The sequence below is a fragment of the Loxodonta africana genome, chromosome 3, assembly GCF_030014295.1.
Source record: "Loxodonta africana isolate mLoxAfr1 chromosome 3, mLoxAfr1.hap2, whole genome shotgun sequence".
Taxonomy (NCBI): Eukaryota; Metazoa; Chordata; class Mammalia; order Proboscidea; family Elephantidae; genus Loxodonta; species Loxodonta africana.
In genome coordinates this window covers 130,131,180-130,147,173 of record NC_087344.1, presented here as the reverse complement: position 1 = coordinate 130,147,173, position 15,994 = coordinate 130,131,180, and the positions used below count along the sequence as shown (strand labels likewise).

The 15,994-nt window shown below is 38.1% G+C and overlaps 1 protein-coding gene across 9 annotated transcripts in view; it reads left to right on the top strand.

The window, feature by feature from the left end:
* The first annotated feature begins 1,055 nt into the window (after window positions 1–1,055).
* ZNHIT6 (zinc finger HIT-type containing 6) overlaps window positions 1,056–15,994 on the top strand; it is an 84,418-nt gene continuing 69,479 nt past the window's right edge. For 2 of the 9 annotated variants that reach the window (XR_002786051.2, XM_023549413.2), the window contains exons 1-5: window positions 1,056–1,914; window positions 4,050–4,115; window positions 4,370–4,476; window positions 4,562–4,647; window positions 12,150–12,253. Coding sequence is in view for 7 of the 9 variants with exons in the window: in XM_023549413.2 (XP_023405181.1) it covers window positions 1,250–1,914; window positions 4,050–4,115; window positions 4,370–4,476; window positions 4,562–4,647; window positions 12,150–12,253 (1,028 nt within the window). In the remaining 2 variants the exon portion in view is untranslated. The remainder of the gene's footprint in view (window positions 1,915–4,049; window positions 4,116–4,369; window positions 4,477–4,561; window positions 4,648–12,149; window positions 12,254–15,994) is intronic. The other 7 variants (XM_064282185.1, XM_010591145.3, XR_010321431.1 and 4 more) reach the window with 5 other exon arrangements.

Sequence of the window (15,994 nt, the reverse complement as noted above, 5' to 3'; positions counted from 1 at the left end):
GGGTTACAGAGAGGTAACCTAAGGGGCATGTTCTCCTCATGGCAGTGGAGGGCAGGTTGGGACTACAGGAGTCCACATTGTGACACCAGAGACTTTCTACCCTGAGGCTTTTTACCCCATCTCCTCCCTATCCCCCTCCCAGACACACACACACACACACACACACACACACACCTGACCAGAAGAGTCACATTCCAAGTCTTAGCGATTTGATCCTCTTTTTCAAATACACCTGAGAGCTAAGGCTGCTGATACTCCCAAGGGAATATGAGATCACAGGGGAAAACACTGCAACATTTGAGGAGTATAATCCCATAAAACCAAAAAACCAAACCAGTTGCTGTCAATTCCAACTCATGGTAGCCTCATATATTTCAGAGTAGACCTGTGCTCCACAGGGTTTTCAACGGCAGATTTTTTGAAGTAGATCGCCAGGCTTTTTTCTGAGGGGCCTCTGGGTGGACTGGAACCTCCAGGTTTTCGGTTAGCAGCCAAGCTAGTTAATCATTTGCACCACTGAAGGGCCCAGTAATAACAGCCACCATATCTTGAGTTTGTGTCAGTCCTTGCTAGATTTCCATGCACAATTTTATTCATTCTTCACAACACTAAGAGATTTGTATTATCATTGCCTATGCTAGCGTATAGTCATCACGGGGACGGCACAAGACTTCGGTTGTGCATGGGTTCGATTGTGCTTGGGGTCGTCATGAGTGGGCAAACTCCATGGCAACTGACAGCAGTGTGTACGTGAAGAAACCGAAGCTCCGAGAATTGTAACATCAGGTGAATCCTCCATTTTTTCACAAGATTAGATTTAATCGTTAATACAGATTAGCGTGGGACTTCACATTTCAAAACTGAAAGGGTGTGCTTCTTTTCCTTCCCTCAATCTTTGCACAACAGGCGAGGCGAGGGGAGGTGTTCCGCCGATGGAAGGGTTGAGGCGGCCCCGCCCCAGGAATAGGGAGTGGCTAAACCCCGCCCGGGAAGGCGGGAGTTACAGTGGGCGTGGCCTCGCGCTGTTTCTCACAGAGGAGTCGGGGAGGACCTCTAAAGAGCCGTAAAGAGCTCTACCAGTCGTGAAGTGCTGAGGCGCAGGAGCGTTGCTTTACGACGAATTCAGTGATCTCGGCTGCTCCGCCCTGCACGTGTGCTGCTGTCGGTATTTGGATCGGTAATTCATTTCTGGCGTGGAAGCGGCCACATTCGGGACGGAGTGGTAGCAGAGGTCAACATCCGTGAGTTGATGGAGTTTGCTGCTGAAAATGAAGGGACTCCGGGAGGAGATTGCATGAGTGGAGCAGTGGGGGCGCGGCTAAGACCCGGGTCGTGTAGGGAGGAAGTTTTTGCAGGGATGGCGGAGGCCTGCGGTGGAGAGGAGGGGAATGGGCTGACAGGAATGGAGAAAACAAGGGTTGGAGGAGAAGGAAGTGGACAAAGGCAAAAGGACATGCGAGTGGACCTGAAGGTTGTGAAGCAAGAAATAACAGACTGGTCAGAAATAGAAGAATGCAAGTTAGATGCATGGTGGGTGAAGCAAGAGGTGGAGAATGGGCCTGAGGTGAAGGATGAGAAAACGGGCACACTGGAGGTGAAACAGGAGATGGATGCTAGTTTGGTGATAAAAGAAGAAAAGATGGATGAACCAGAGATAAAGGAAGAGAAAGTGAAGGTTAAGGAAGAGGTTATGGACTGGCTAGAAGTGAAGGAAGAGAAGGAGGTTAAATTTGAGATTAAAAAAGAGGAGATGTTGGCTGACCAAAACATAAAAGAGGAGGAAATGATGGATGCATTTTGTGTAAAAGAAGAGAAGGATGTCCTGAAAAAAGAAGTGATGGATGATACAAAGGTGAAGGAAGAGCGTGAGATCAGCCCCCCAGTGAGCTGCAAGAGGAAACTGGCCATGTCAAGGTAGGTTGGGGGGAAATCTGATTGGGGGAGTAAACCAAAAAAAAAACCAAACCCGTTGCCCTCGTGTGGAGTCGATTCCAACTCGTGGGGACCCTATAGGACAGAACAGAACTACCCCATAGAGGTTCCGAGGAACACTTAATGGATTCGAACTGCCGACCTTTTGGTTAGCTTCTGTAGCTCTTGACCATTAAGCAACCAGGGTTTCCATGAATAAGCAAACAACTGGGAAATATAAAGGTGGCAATTGTTTAGTACTTAATTCAATTTTCCATGTTTAGTGGCAATGTATTTGTGTGGCCAATGCCAAAAATCTGCCCATTCTCATAAGCATGATGGTGAGAATTATGTAATCTGCAGAGAACATTTTAGGCCAACCCTTTCTGCTTCTTGATTAGGCCAGGTTCCGTCTGTCTCATAACTTTTGTGGAAGCTCATTACCTCCACCGGGAAAACTCCCCATCCACGCTTCTAAAAATTTTTACTTACTCTTCAGATCTCAGCTCAAATGTCGCTACCTCAGGGAAGCCTTCTTGACCTTCTTCTAACCTCTTACATCCTCCAGTCTTGATTAAAAACTCTGTGGGACAGCTCTGCTCTGTCCTACAGGGTCGCTATGAGTCAGAATCTACTCGACAGATTTGGTTTTGGTAATTTCTCTGATAGTTCCACGTACTTTTCTTTCAGGGCATGTATCATAACTTGCAATTATGTACTGCTGAGATATTTGATTAATGCCTATCTCCCCATATAAACTTAAGCCCCACAAAGGCAAGTCACTTTTTTGTTTACTGTTGTATCCTGAACATGCATCACAGTGTTTGGCAGTATATATATATATGTGTGTGTGTGTGTACATGCACAAAATGAGTCAATTCATTTACAATATAAAAACCACATGTTGAGTCAGGAATAGTGATTTTATTGATAGTTCATCATTGTAAACAGTTTTTGAAATTACCACTCACGAATTATTGGAGACCTGTTGGAAACGGTTTGTATTGTCTGGTCCTGTGGAGTTCCCTGTTGTATAGAGTGAGGAAATTACCTGTAGGGGATGGAATAATGGAAAGTAGTACAAGTTTGGGTCCATGGAGCCTGAGTTAGGCACCTGTTACGGGGATATAGAGGAGCAACAATGTTGAATGTTGTCAGTTGTTCAGTAGAATATGTGAGGTTGGTAATAAGTCAGATGGGCAGTGGCCAAGTTAGGAAATGAGAAGTCTGAGGACTGGAAAACCTTAATATGCTCTTAGCTTGGTATTTCTTTCAGAGAGGGTGGAAATGAGGAAAGATCTAATAAAACCAACAATGCTAGATATGATTACGTTACCATTAGACAAAAATGCACTTAAACTCAACAGTCTAGTTTCTGTATGGGTAGTATGAATATTTATTGCTTTTGATGTGCTTTTTAGTTTCTTTATAGTGTATGATTATGTGACAAGATAGGCAATAAAAGAGTGGTTAGATTCTTGGGAATATTACTATGTAGAACACTGTGGGTCAAATAGAAGTAGCTGTAGTTCGACTGTCAGTACCCCAAGATCTGAGGAGAGCAGTTGAAGACATGTGGTGGGTGGTAGCATTTCTAGATTGTTTTGATGCTCAATCTGGGTTGGGTGTGGAGTAAGGAAAAAAGATGCAACTACTACTTTCTCTAAATTTGACTGGGTCTAATATTCTTTTTCTAGTGTGTGTGCTTTTAAAATGTCTACACATAGCTCATGGATTGGGTTTCTGGATTCATACACATCCCATGCACATACACATACACGTATGAGATTATCAGGAAGTAAAAGTTAAAATATCAGTGAGTAATCTCATTCTTTGTGTATAGTAGAAAAAGCAGTAAAAATGAGATTTAAAAATTTTTAATACGTGTTTTCTTGAATTACATATTATTAACAACATTGGAAATGTAAGTGCTATTTGGTTTCAAAGAGGAAAGTTTTCAAACAATGCTTGACAGCTACCAAGTATTTTGTCAGACCTACCTTTGCATATACTCTATTCAGTATGACTACATGTCTGTAAATTGAGTGTGACAGGTAATTGAATCACATTCAAGTTTATAAATAGATAAGTAGAACTGATATTTTATAATTTAATAAATTACATGTTGGCTTTTGTAGGTGTGAAACTTGTGGTACAGAAGAAGCAAAGTACAGATGTCCACGTTGTATGCGATATTCCTGCAGGTATATGTGTAACTACTTACCTTTTTACTTCTATCTGTACCCTGGTGGCATAGTGGTTAAGTGCTAAGGCTGCTAACCAAGAGGTCAGCAGTTCGAATCCGCCAGGTGCTCCTTGGAAACTCCATGGGTTAGTTCTACTCTGCCCTATAAGGTGGCTATGAGTCATAATCAGCTTGACAGCAGTGGGTTTGGTTTGGTTTTTGGGTACACTTCTTACCACAAAGTATAAAAGTACTTCCTCTTTGTCCCTTCAGTTTGCCCTGTGTAAAGAAACACAAAGCGGAATTGACATGTAATGGAGTTCGAGATAAAACTGCGTTTGTTTCAATACAACAGTTTACTGAAATGAATCTTCTAAGTGGTAAGCCATGTTATGTATAACAGATTGATGTTTCCTGGCCATTGGATTAGGTCATTCATTTATTTTTCTATTTTGAAATTTTTAGATTATCGATTTTTGGAAGATGTGGCAAGAACAGCAGACTATATTTCTAGAGACACTTTTTTGAAAAGACCAATAGGAAATAAACATGTAAGTATTTTTTCTAATTGCTTCCAGTTATATGGGGCAGTTCTACTCTGTCCTATAGGGTCGCTATAAGTCAGAATCGACTCGACCGCACTGGGTGTGGGTGGGTTCCAGTTATAATTCCTTTCAATCAGTTAGGCTTATTCTTTTATTCAGTAAATTAAGTGGCTGCCACGATCCAGCACTATTCTAGTTATCTAGGAAGACACTACTGAACAAAATAAAGTCCTTCCCCTCATGACGGTTGTAATGTAGTGGAGGAGATAGGAGAGATGAGTAGAGAAGCAAATATAATCTCAGAGTTAAGCACCTGCAGAAAATAAAGAAGTCTGTGGAGACAAAGAGAATGACAGTGGTGTGTGTGTGTGTGCTGGGGTTGTTTCAGGGTACTGTTTTGAGAGTAGTCAGGAAAAACTTCCCTGAAGAGGTGATGTTTAAGCAGTGATCTAAATGCGGGGAAAGAGACAGTCATGTGAACATTTCAGGGGAGATTATTCCAGATGGAGACCAGCAAAAGTAAAGTCCCCAAGTCAAGGAGCAAGCTTGGCATGTTTGAGGAATAAGAGGTGACTGAAGCATAGTGAGTGAGGAGAATTTTGAACATGAAGTTAGAGAAACAGATAAGGGCTGTTAATGTACCTTAAGTGAAAATGGAAGCCGTGAGAAGGTTTTGAGTGTTTTTGCTTTTTGAAAGATCTCTCTTGCTGCTATGTAGAGAATGGACTTCAGAGGGCAAGAGTGGAAGATTGGAAGCAGGGAGACTAATCAGAACTATTGGTTTTGGTACAGGCAAGAGATGATGGTAGCTGGGATAATACTGTTAGAATGATTAGATTCCAGTTTTAAAGGAAGAACAGGACTTGGCCCTTTGCAATACATTTAATTTTCCGTCTTTCATTTTCTTACGTACTAGACAAAATTTGAAGGATACATACATACAGATATGTAAACCAGAGTCCAAACTCATTGCTGTCAAGTCTGATTCCAACTCAAAGTGACCATATGAGACAGAATAGAACTTCCCCGTAGACTTTCTAAAGCTATAATCTTCACCATAGCAAATTGCCACATCTTTCCCCCACAGAGCAGCGGTGGGTTCAAAACACTGACCTTTTGGTTAGCCCAGTGCTTAACTACTGCACCACCAGGGCTCCCTATGTATGTATGTATGTATGTATGTGTGTGTGTGTGTATGTAACACTAGTATTCTAGAAATAGTAGTGTGATTAAATCAGATTATACTGGGTTATGTGCATTTTCCAGAAGCTATTTAGTGTTAAGAATTACAGAATTTTAATACCTTTTAAACACCTTTTTTTATTGGTATTTTTGGTACACACATGACAATACACATATCTAAAAGAAAAACTATCATGTGTCAACTCTTTATTTTTCATTTAGCTTAATTAGGTATAATGAAAATTCTCTTAAATTACTTTTCTATTATGAAATGCATAAAATGGGAAATGCAGTTTAATGAATAATCATAAAGTAAACATCCATGTAACTACCATCCAGATCTAGAATTAGATCATTACAAGCTGCCCAGAAGTTCCCTGCTACCCACTTATCTGTCCCTGAACCAGTGCTACCATATTTTTCGCAAATAATGTGCTCACGTAAATATCACACCCACAGATGTAACGTGCATAGCGTGCCTAGGAAGGTAATGTGCAAAGAGGTTGTGCAGTTGGCAAAAAAACACAATGTATGCATTATTTGCATAAAAGTATGGTACACTGTACATACTGTACACTGTAGCTATTTACGGAAACTCACTATCTGATAGGGTAAAACTTTATTCTTTTTCTAGAGGATGGCTATTGAGTGCATGTCACAGTTCTGTTCAAACATTAAGAAATTAAGAATTTCTGAATAGTTTTCTATCAAATGAGTATACCACAATTTACCTATTTTACTGTTCAAGTGCTTTGGATTTTCTATAATAACAAAGAAAAAGGAAGGAATAAAGGAGAAAAAGAACCAATGACAGTATTGTGGAATTGCTTTGTTTTGGAGGTAAACACATCTTTGGGTGGGTTGTTTGTAAACATCTTCCAAAGTGGTTGTATCAGTTTACATTCCCGCTAATAGTGTCTTAGTGTAATCTGCTGACACATTCTTTCCAGTCCTTGATTCGGTCAGAGTTTTAAAATTTTTGTCAACCTCTTGACTATATATATAGTGTTACTGTGATTTTTAAGTTGTACTTTTATGAATTGTAATGAGATTAAGCACCTTCCAAATATTTTATTGACCATTTGGATTTCCTCTTCTGTGAAGTGCATGTTTAAGTTTTTTTTATCTATTCATTAATAGTCAACTTTCTTTTTCTTACTGGTGTGTAGGAATTCTTTGAATTTCCTGAATGCCAGTTGATAGCACCGTGTGTTATAAATTCTTTCTCCCTTTCTGTGGCTTATTTTTTCACTCTGTGATGTCTTGGTGGATTAAAAAAAAAGCCATCAAGTCGATTCCGACTCAGAGCGACCCTATAGATGTTTCTAATTTAATAGAGTCGAATTTATCATTTGTTTCCTTTATAGTTTGTGGTTTTATGCTTTTTCAAGAAATCCTCTCCTATCTTAAAGTCTTGAAGATATTCTTCTATAGTTATTTCCTAAAAGCTTTATAGTATTGCCTTTCAGGTTTCTGTCTTTAAACAACCTGGAATTGATATTTGTGTATTATGTGAAGCAGAGGCACAATTTATTTCCCTGTGTGGATATCCACTTTTCTTAGCACCATTTCTTGAAAAGTTCATCTTTTCCCCACTGGTCTGCAAGACCGCCTTTGTTATATATCATGCAATCCATATGTGCTTGAATCTGTCTCTAACCTGTCTGTTCCATTGCATTAAATGCTCGTGTATCCCTTCACCAAGTATTATAGCTTTTTACTGAAACTCTGATTTGATAGAATAAATCTTCCAACCTTGTTCTCTTTCTGGAGTATGGCTTTTCAGTGTTGTTTGCAATTCTGGTCAAATATTAAGAAATAAAGAATTAGCTTGTTGATCCTACAGCCTTCTACCCCTACCCCAGCCCTTGGCTGAGAATTTTAATTGGGATTATTTTAAAGATCAACTTCTTTGTTGATCTATAGATTTGACTTTTTTACAATTTAAATCTTTAAGTCCTTGACTGTATTATGTCTGTCCATTTATTTGGATCTTCTTTAATGTCCCTCTATATATTTTCTCAGTAGAGGTCTTGCACATTATTTGTTAGATTTATTCCTGAGCACCTTATTTTTGATGCTATCTTAAACAGTATCTTCTTTTTAGATTTTTTTTTTTTTTTAATTTCTAGCTGGCATATAGGAATGGGATTTTTTTTTAAATTTTATAGTGAGCAACCATATAAAAATCTATTCTAGTATCTTATATGTAGATTCTTTGAGACTTTCTCTGTAAGCATTCCATCACAGTTTTCTTTTTTTCTAATCCTTACTATTTTTATCTCTTTTTCTTGCCTTTTTGGAATAACTAGTACCTCCAATTCAGTGCCAGAGGCTAGCGATGATAGTAAACATCTGTATCAGTGTTCTGTGAGTCCACTCCCAGATTTAGTGATTCAGTAGAAGGGCTCAGGACTTAGTGTATAGTCATACTCATGGCTAAGATTTAATTCAGTGAAAGGATACAAAGCAGAATTAGCAAAGGGAAAAGGTACATAGGACGAAGTCCAGAGGAAACTAGGTACAAGCCTCCAGGAATTCTCTCCCAATGGAGTCACAATTCCTTTGGCAATGAGTTGTGACAATATGTGTGAGGTGTTGTCTACCAGGGAAGCTTATTAGAGACTCAGTGCTCAAGGTTTTTAATGGAGGATATAGGTACCGTCTTCCTAGCATGTACTAAATTTCCAGACTCCCAAAAGGAAAGCAGATGTTTAGCATAAACCACATTGTTTGTAAAAACAGTTTAGGCACAGTGAAACCGCTCTAATATATGTTTAAGAGCTGCAGGGTGCTATGGCTGTTAACCAAAAGGTGGGCAGTTCAAAACTACCAGCCACTCCATGGAAAACCTATGGAGCAGTTCCACTTTGTCCTGTAGGTTCTCTATGAGTCGGAATTGACTTGATGGCAACGGGTTTCGTTTGTTTTTTTTTTTAGGGAATTATTAACCAGGCAAGTTTCCAGATGCCAACCAAGGGCCAGCTTTGCAGTTGAACTTTTCAGAGGATAGTAGTCTCAGGCTGGTTATATTAGCTCTTTTCTGCACAACAGTTTTGTCTTATTTCTCTTAATTTCACAGGGGATGCTTTCAGTATTTTACCATTAAGGTGATACTTGCTTTTAAATATTTTGCTGACATCATTTATTAGATTAAGGAAATTCTGTCCTAGTTTGTTGGAGCCCTGGAGGGGCAGTGGGTGAGAGATTGTCTGCTAATCACAAGGTCAGCAGTTCAAATCCACCAGCTGCTCCTTGGAAACTCTATGGAGTAGTTCTACTCTGTTGTATAGGGTTGCTGAGTCAGAATCAACTCAACGGCAGTGGAAGAGGATCCTAATTTGTTAACAGGTTTTATCATGAATTGGTTTTATATTTGATCAAATACTTTTTTATTTATTTGATTATTTTAATTTCTTTTAACCTAATGTGGTGAATTTCATTAGCTGATTTTCGAATTTAAACTAACCTAGCATGATATTTTTTTAGCATGATATATTATGATCGTGATATGTCATGTTTTGTGTACATTGCAGAATTCTGTTGCATTATATGGGTATGTGTGTATGTCTGTCTATTTGTTCGTTTTTTATCTGTTCATGAGTGAGATTGACATCTAATTTTCCTTTTTTGTAATCTCCTTGTATCTATGTGATCTGACCTTATAAAATTAGTTGGGAATATTCTTGTTCTGTTCATGGAAGCGCTGACTAATATTGGAATTCTTTGTTCCTTGAGAGTTTATAGAATTTGTCAGTGAACTCATATGGGCTTGGAGTTTAGGGCAGTAATTGCTTTAATAATTATAGGACTATTCAGGTTTTATATGTCTTCTTGAGCCAGTTTTGGTAAATTACATTTTTTAAGCATTTGTCCATTTGGTATAAATTGTCAAATTTATTAGCATAAAGTTTTTCATAACATTTTCCTATTTTTGTAACCATTTCATTTGTGATTTTGATTATTTCTTTTGCTAGATCAGTTGCTATTATGTGTTTGTTTTATATTTTGTTCATGTGTTCTCTGATTTTATTATTTCCTTCGTTCTATTTTTTTCTTTTGGTCTTTTTCCAATTTGTTATGATAAATGATTGGCTCATTACTTTTTAATCCTTACTCTTTTTCTCATGCATACATTTAAGAATATAAATTTCCCTTTTAAGTATTGCTTGATTTATATCCCAGAAGTTTTTAAATAGAGCATTTTTTAATGATTTCTTCTATGATCTGTGGGTAATTTAGTTTGTGTTTCTTAATTTGGGGTTTTCTAAATACCTTACTTTTAGCTTAATTGCGTTTTGATCAAAGACCATATCCTTTCTGAATTTATTACAAAATATGATGAGACTTGTTTGTAAGGCCCAGGATATGGTCAAGTTTTATAAGTATTTGCCTGCTTTTCTGGATTACTTTGTCAGCTTTTCGATGCTTTTAATGTGATTAATATATATATGTATGTATTTCCTCCCATAATCAGGCATTCTTAGATGTTTTCAGTGGGAGAGTTGGTCTATCTGATTGCTACCATTATTGAAACCAAAGTCCCATAAATTATTTGTTTTAAAGTTATAAAATTACATGTACTTTCTTAAATCATTTTCCTAGTTAGCCAATGAAAGGCTCTTCTTTTTCTTGGCTTATGACTTGTCTTTTTCACTGCAAATTCTAGATCCTCATTCACTTAACAAAAAAACTTGGCTTTTTCTTTTCCTTTTCCTTGAGTGATCCTTCTTTCTTGACTTAACTGAAACCTAATGATACTTTCTTCACCATTTTCTGAGGTTGCGTAGTTCAGTGTATCCAACCCAGGTAATCATTGGAGTGACACAGATCATGGTCAGAGTGTTCTCATATTCCAGTTTTCTGCTGCCCATATCAGTGACTACTTTTGAGTTAGGCCTTATACTAGGCAGTACCCTGGTTTCTCCCCAAGTGAGCAACATATTGAATGATAAAGGCATATGAATAGTCAGAATAGACTCGATGGCAATGAGTATGGATCCCTGGTGGCACACTGGTTAAGTGCTTGGCTGCTAACTGCAAGGTTCGCAGTTCAAACTCACCCAGCAACTCCATGGGAGAAAGACCTGGAGATTTGCTCCTGTAAAAATTTCAGCCTATGTGCAGACCATGGTCTCAGGGAACATCTAGCTCAACTGGCATAACAATTTATAAAGAAAATGTTTTACGTTCTACTTTGATGTGTAGCGTCTGGGATCTTAAAAGCTTGTGAGCAACGATCTAAGATATTCCACTGGCCTCACCCCTTTGGAAGCGAGGGAGAATGAAGAAAACTAAAGACACAAGGGAAAGATTAGTCCAAAGAACTAATGGACCACAACTACCACAGCCTCTACCAGACTGATTCCAGTACAGCTGGGTGGTGCCTGGCTACCACCACTGACTGCTGTGACAGGGATCACAAAAGAGGGTCCCAGACAGAGATGGAGAAAAATGCAGAACAAAATTCTAACTCACAAAAAAAGAGCAGACTTACTGACATGACAGAGACTGGAGAAACCCTGAGAATATGGCCCCCGGACACCCTTTTAGCTCAGTAGTGAAGTCACTCCTGAGGTTCACCCTTCATCCAAAGATTAGACAGGCCCATAAAACAATGAGACTAAGGGGCACACCAGCCCAGGGGCAGGGACTAGAAGGCAGGAGGGGACAGGAAAGCTGGTGATTGGGAACCCAAGGTCAAGGAGGGAGAGTATTAACAAGTCATAGAGTTGGCAACCAATGTCACAAAACAATATGTGAACTAACTGTTTAATGAGAAGCTAGTTTGTTCTGAAAACCTTCACTTAAAGTACAATTAAAAAAAATATTTTTCAGCCTAGAGAGCCCTGTGGGGCAGTTTGACTCTCACATGGGGTCGCTACGAGTTGAAATCGACTCCATGGCACCTAACAACAACATGTATAAAGTGGTCAGTAAAAGGGAAATAAAGAATTGCATAAGTTGCTCCTGTAATTGCCAAGTGACCTGTATTTTTTTAATTCTCATGAAATCCTTTTGGCTTATAAAGTGTATGGTTAAAAGCGTAAGTTCTGAAATTAGACAGACCTGGGTTTGTATACAGGCTCTACCTCTGAGAAATAGCTATATAATGTTGCAATACCATTAATTCTCATTGCTAAAATAGAGTGATGATCGTTCCTATGTCATAGTATTGTTGTGAAGATTAGAGGTGTTACTGCTTACCGTTTGTGGTGCATGGTAATCACTCAGTAAATCTTAACTGTTATTTCATTGGACATTGTTTTACTCACTTTTGAAAATTAAAGCATTTTAAACGTAACGTGTCTGTTTTTGGTCATTAGATGTACTATCTGAAAAACCGTGCCCGGAAGCAAGGTATTTACTTAAAACTTCTACCCAATGGATTCACCAAGAGAAGAGAGAATTCGACATTTTTTGATAGGAGGTAAGTTTCTAACTTCTTTGTTAGCGTATCTGGTGCTCTGATTTGATCAGGAACATCCTTTAAAGTTTGATTTACTCTGCGCATTGCTACGCGAAGTGTGGTCTGTGAGCTATTTGTTACTGGTCCACAACAAGATAACAGCACAAATTAAGAGTAAGCATTTAGAAACCTTTTATAACATTTTGACAGCAATTTTGTCATGTGAACCTAATGATAAAAATTTGGGCTGTGTGTGTGTTGATTTTCTTTGAGAAGCTGCTTAAATGTTAATGTACGTTCAGATCTCTAGGGACCTTGTTAATAAGCAGATTATGATTCAGTAAGCCTCGGTTGGAGTTTGGTATTTTGATATTGTGCATTTCTGACAAGCTTCCCCATGATGCTGACAGTTTGAGAAGTATACTTTGAGTAGCAGTACTCTAGAACACTCTCATACATTAGAAGTGAACTATGTTTCTCTGAGACTTGAGGTACCATGGAAGTATTTCAGAGGCTTCAGGGACAAAGTGGTAAGTCAAAGAAGGACCTCTACATTGCCTTAACTGAAGCAACTCTGTTTTTATAATCCTTTCTATCTTGGAATTCCAAATAAGATTTCCTTTAAAAGTGGATAAAAGGATAAAGCAGGACTTTGAGAACATTTACTCTAATGATGAATCTGAGTCAGATAACAGAAGAGAGTCTACTTTGCTGCTTTCCGAAAGTATTCAGTTGAGAAGGCCCCAATATCACAGAAAACAGAGTCTCAGAGTGTTGTTAAGTAACCGGTTAAGTTATTGGATAATACCTTTCAGAAGTCGTAATTCTGGATAGAGGGCCAGAAAGTTTGATTCTCCTTCAGCCTGAGTAACTGTTGGGACCTTGAACAATGCTAATCGTTCTGTCTTTTCAGTTTATGGAATAGTACAATCAGAAGAGAATCTTAGAGTTTACCTGTTCTAAATCAGTTCCCTTCTCCGGATCTCACCTGTATGATTAGCATGTTGGACTAGGTGAACCCTAAGATTCCCTTCCAATTATACTCCATAAATTGAAAAGACAGAAACATCAAAATTGTCATTATTCTAATAAGCTTTTCAGCTTTTGAAAGGATGTTGTATTATTATAAGATGTTGCTATCCATTTATTGTATGTGTTCAAGAAGTCTTTATAAATATTTATGAAGGTGGTTTATCTTTTTGCTGGTTGGCTTCCAAAAGTAAAATGTCTCACATTTATCAGATGTGAGACTGTTCTTTTGTGCATTTGGAAACTGGCATATTTTAGAAATTGACATGAATTGTTCGAATTTTAAGATAACTGTTTCGTGCTTTATCACATATAAAATGTGTTTTATGAAGGAAACAATTCAAAATGATTGTCATGAGAGTTCTCAAAACCAAAGAACTTATAGCCTCAAATATAATATTTTTGTGTCTCTAGGAATGCTTAGATTTTGGAAACCTGGTGGCCCAGTGTTTAAGAGCTACGGCTGCTAACCAAAAGGTTGGCACTTTGAATCCACCAGACACTCCTTGGAAACCCAATGGGGCAGTTCTCTGTCTTACAGGGTGACTGTGAGTCGGAGTCAACTCGATAGCAATGGGTTTGGTTTTTTTGTTTTTTGTTTTGTTGTGTTTTAGATGCATAACTGTTTGTGGGAGTGTTTTTCCAAGAATATTAACATTTAGTATACCTTCTGGATTTAGGACCCAAATATATATTCTCCATTATCTGGGAGAATCCCAGGTCTCTGGGATGGCAAACTGGACTTCTTGCATTATGTCTTTTGCTCAAGAATTTAATTTAGGGTTGGTTTTCTTATATTTTTGGTGGTTTCCCATGAGGAGATTAGCAACATAATGCTTTAGAGTCAATTCCTTAGCCTCCTTTATCATCTGAACAGTGGAGCTGATAATAGCTACCTTATAGAGTTGTGGCCTCATCTAGACAGTGACTGGTCTGTAAGAAGGAATCTGTACATAGTGGGTGCTGTAAAAATAACACATCGTCATCGTTGCAAAGGAAAAATAGCACCTACAATACTACTGTCCAGAGATGACCACTGATACCATTTTATATTTCCTTATAATCATATTTTCTTTACTTTTTCAAGTAATAAAATGAAATATAATGTTAAAAATCCAAACTGAAGTGTGAAAAGTGACTCCCCAAATTATCCATTACTAGTAGTTTTTCTATAAATAAATGTACACACTTTTTTCTGCACTTAGTTTTTCTCTGTTTAACAATATATTATGGATTACTTTCCTTTTTAATTTTATTGTGTTGAAAGTATACATAACATACGCCATCATGACAGTATCTGTGTGTGCAATTCAGTGCCCCCTAAGCAAAAATTCCCCCTTCTTCCCTTCCTCCCATTCCTCGGAACCACTAATAATCTTTGGTATCTATATATTAGCTTACATCATATAAGTGAGATCATGCAGTGTTTGTCCTTTTGTGACTGACTGACTTTGCTCAGCATAATATTTTCAAGGTTCATTTATGTAGTGACATACATCAGGACTTCATCTGTCTTCATGGCTGAGTAGTATTCCATTGTGTGTGTCTATCAAATTTTGTTTATCTACTTATCTCTTGAAGACCATTTTGTTTGTTTCCACCTTTTGGCTATTGTGAAAAGTGCTGTAGTGAACACTGATGTATAGGTTCTACCTCATTATTTTTAGGTAGCATATTCTATATATCCTAACTTATTTAATAATTCCCTTATTTGTGAACATTCAGCTTGTTTCTAATTTTCAGTTATTGCAAATAATGTTGCAGTAAACATTCTAGAACAAATTGGTTTGTGTGCTTATGTGACTTTTTCTGTAGGATCAATTCCTAGAAGTAGAATTCCTGGGTCAGAGAGTATATACATTTAAAGTTTTGATTAAAAAAAAAAAAGTGCTATTGAGTTGATTCTGACTCATAGTGTCCCTGTGGAAACCCTGGTGGCATAATGGTTAAGACCTACGGCTGCTAACCAGAGGTTAGCAGTTTGAATCCACCAGGCGCTCTTTGGAAACCCTAGGGGCCAGTTCTGCTCTATCCTATAGGGTCGCTATAAGTCAGAATCCACTTGACGGCAACAGGTTTGGTTTTTTTGGTTTTAGTGGCCGTGTAGGACAGAGTAGAACTTCCCCATAGGGTTTCCAAGGAGCCGCTGGTGTATTTGAACTGCCGACCTTTTGGTTAGCAGCCAAGTTTTTGACCACTGTGCCACCAGGGTAGCAACTCCAAATTGACCTCCAAGAAAAAGGACCATTTTCTACCCTCACCAGAAAAGTTTGAGAGTACCTGTTTTAATTATAAAGGTGTGCCTGTTTATATCTCTTGCTGTCTTTTAAATCTTTGTTACATACATTACAAATATTCTCACTCTTCTTTAACTTTGTCTTCCAATCCTTTCAATGCATTTTATGTAGTTATAAACATCCTATGTAAAAAATTCTGTATAACATACAGTAAAATAGTATACCTCTATTCAAATTTCTCATTAGCTTTTTCCAAGTTATATGACCTTGAGGTAAGCTTAAGTCCTTTGTGGCTCAGTTTTCCCATCTGTAAAATGAGAAGAATAGTAATAAACTAGGGGTGTACCTTTTTTTTTTTTTTTTTGTAGGGGTGTACCAGTTTTCACCATTTGCGGTGCATGAGAATACCTGTTAAAACATCCCCTTATTAGCACTTGGAGTCTCTGGGTGGTACAAATAGTTTACATACTTAGTTGCTAATTAAAATGTTGGAGGT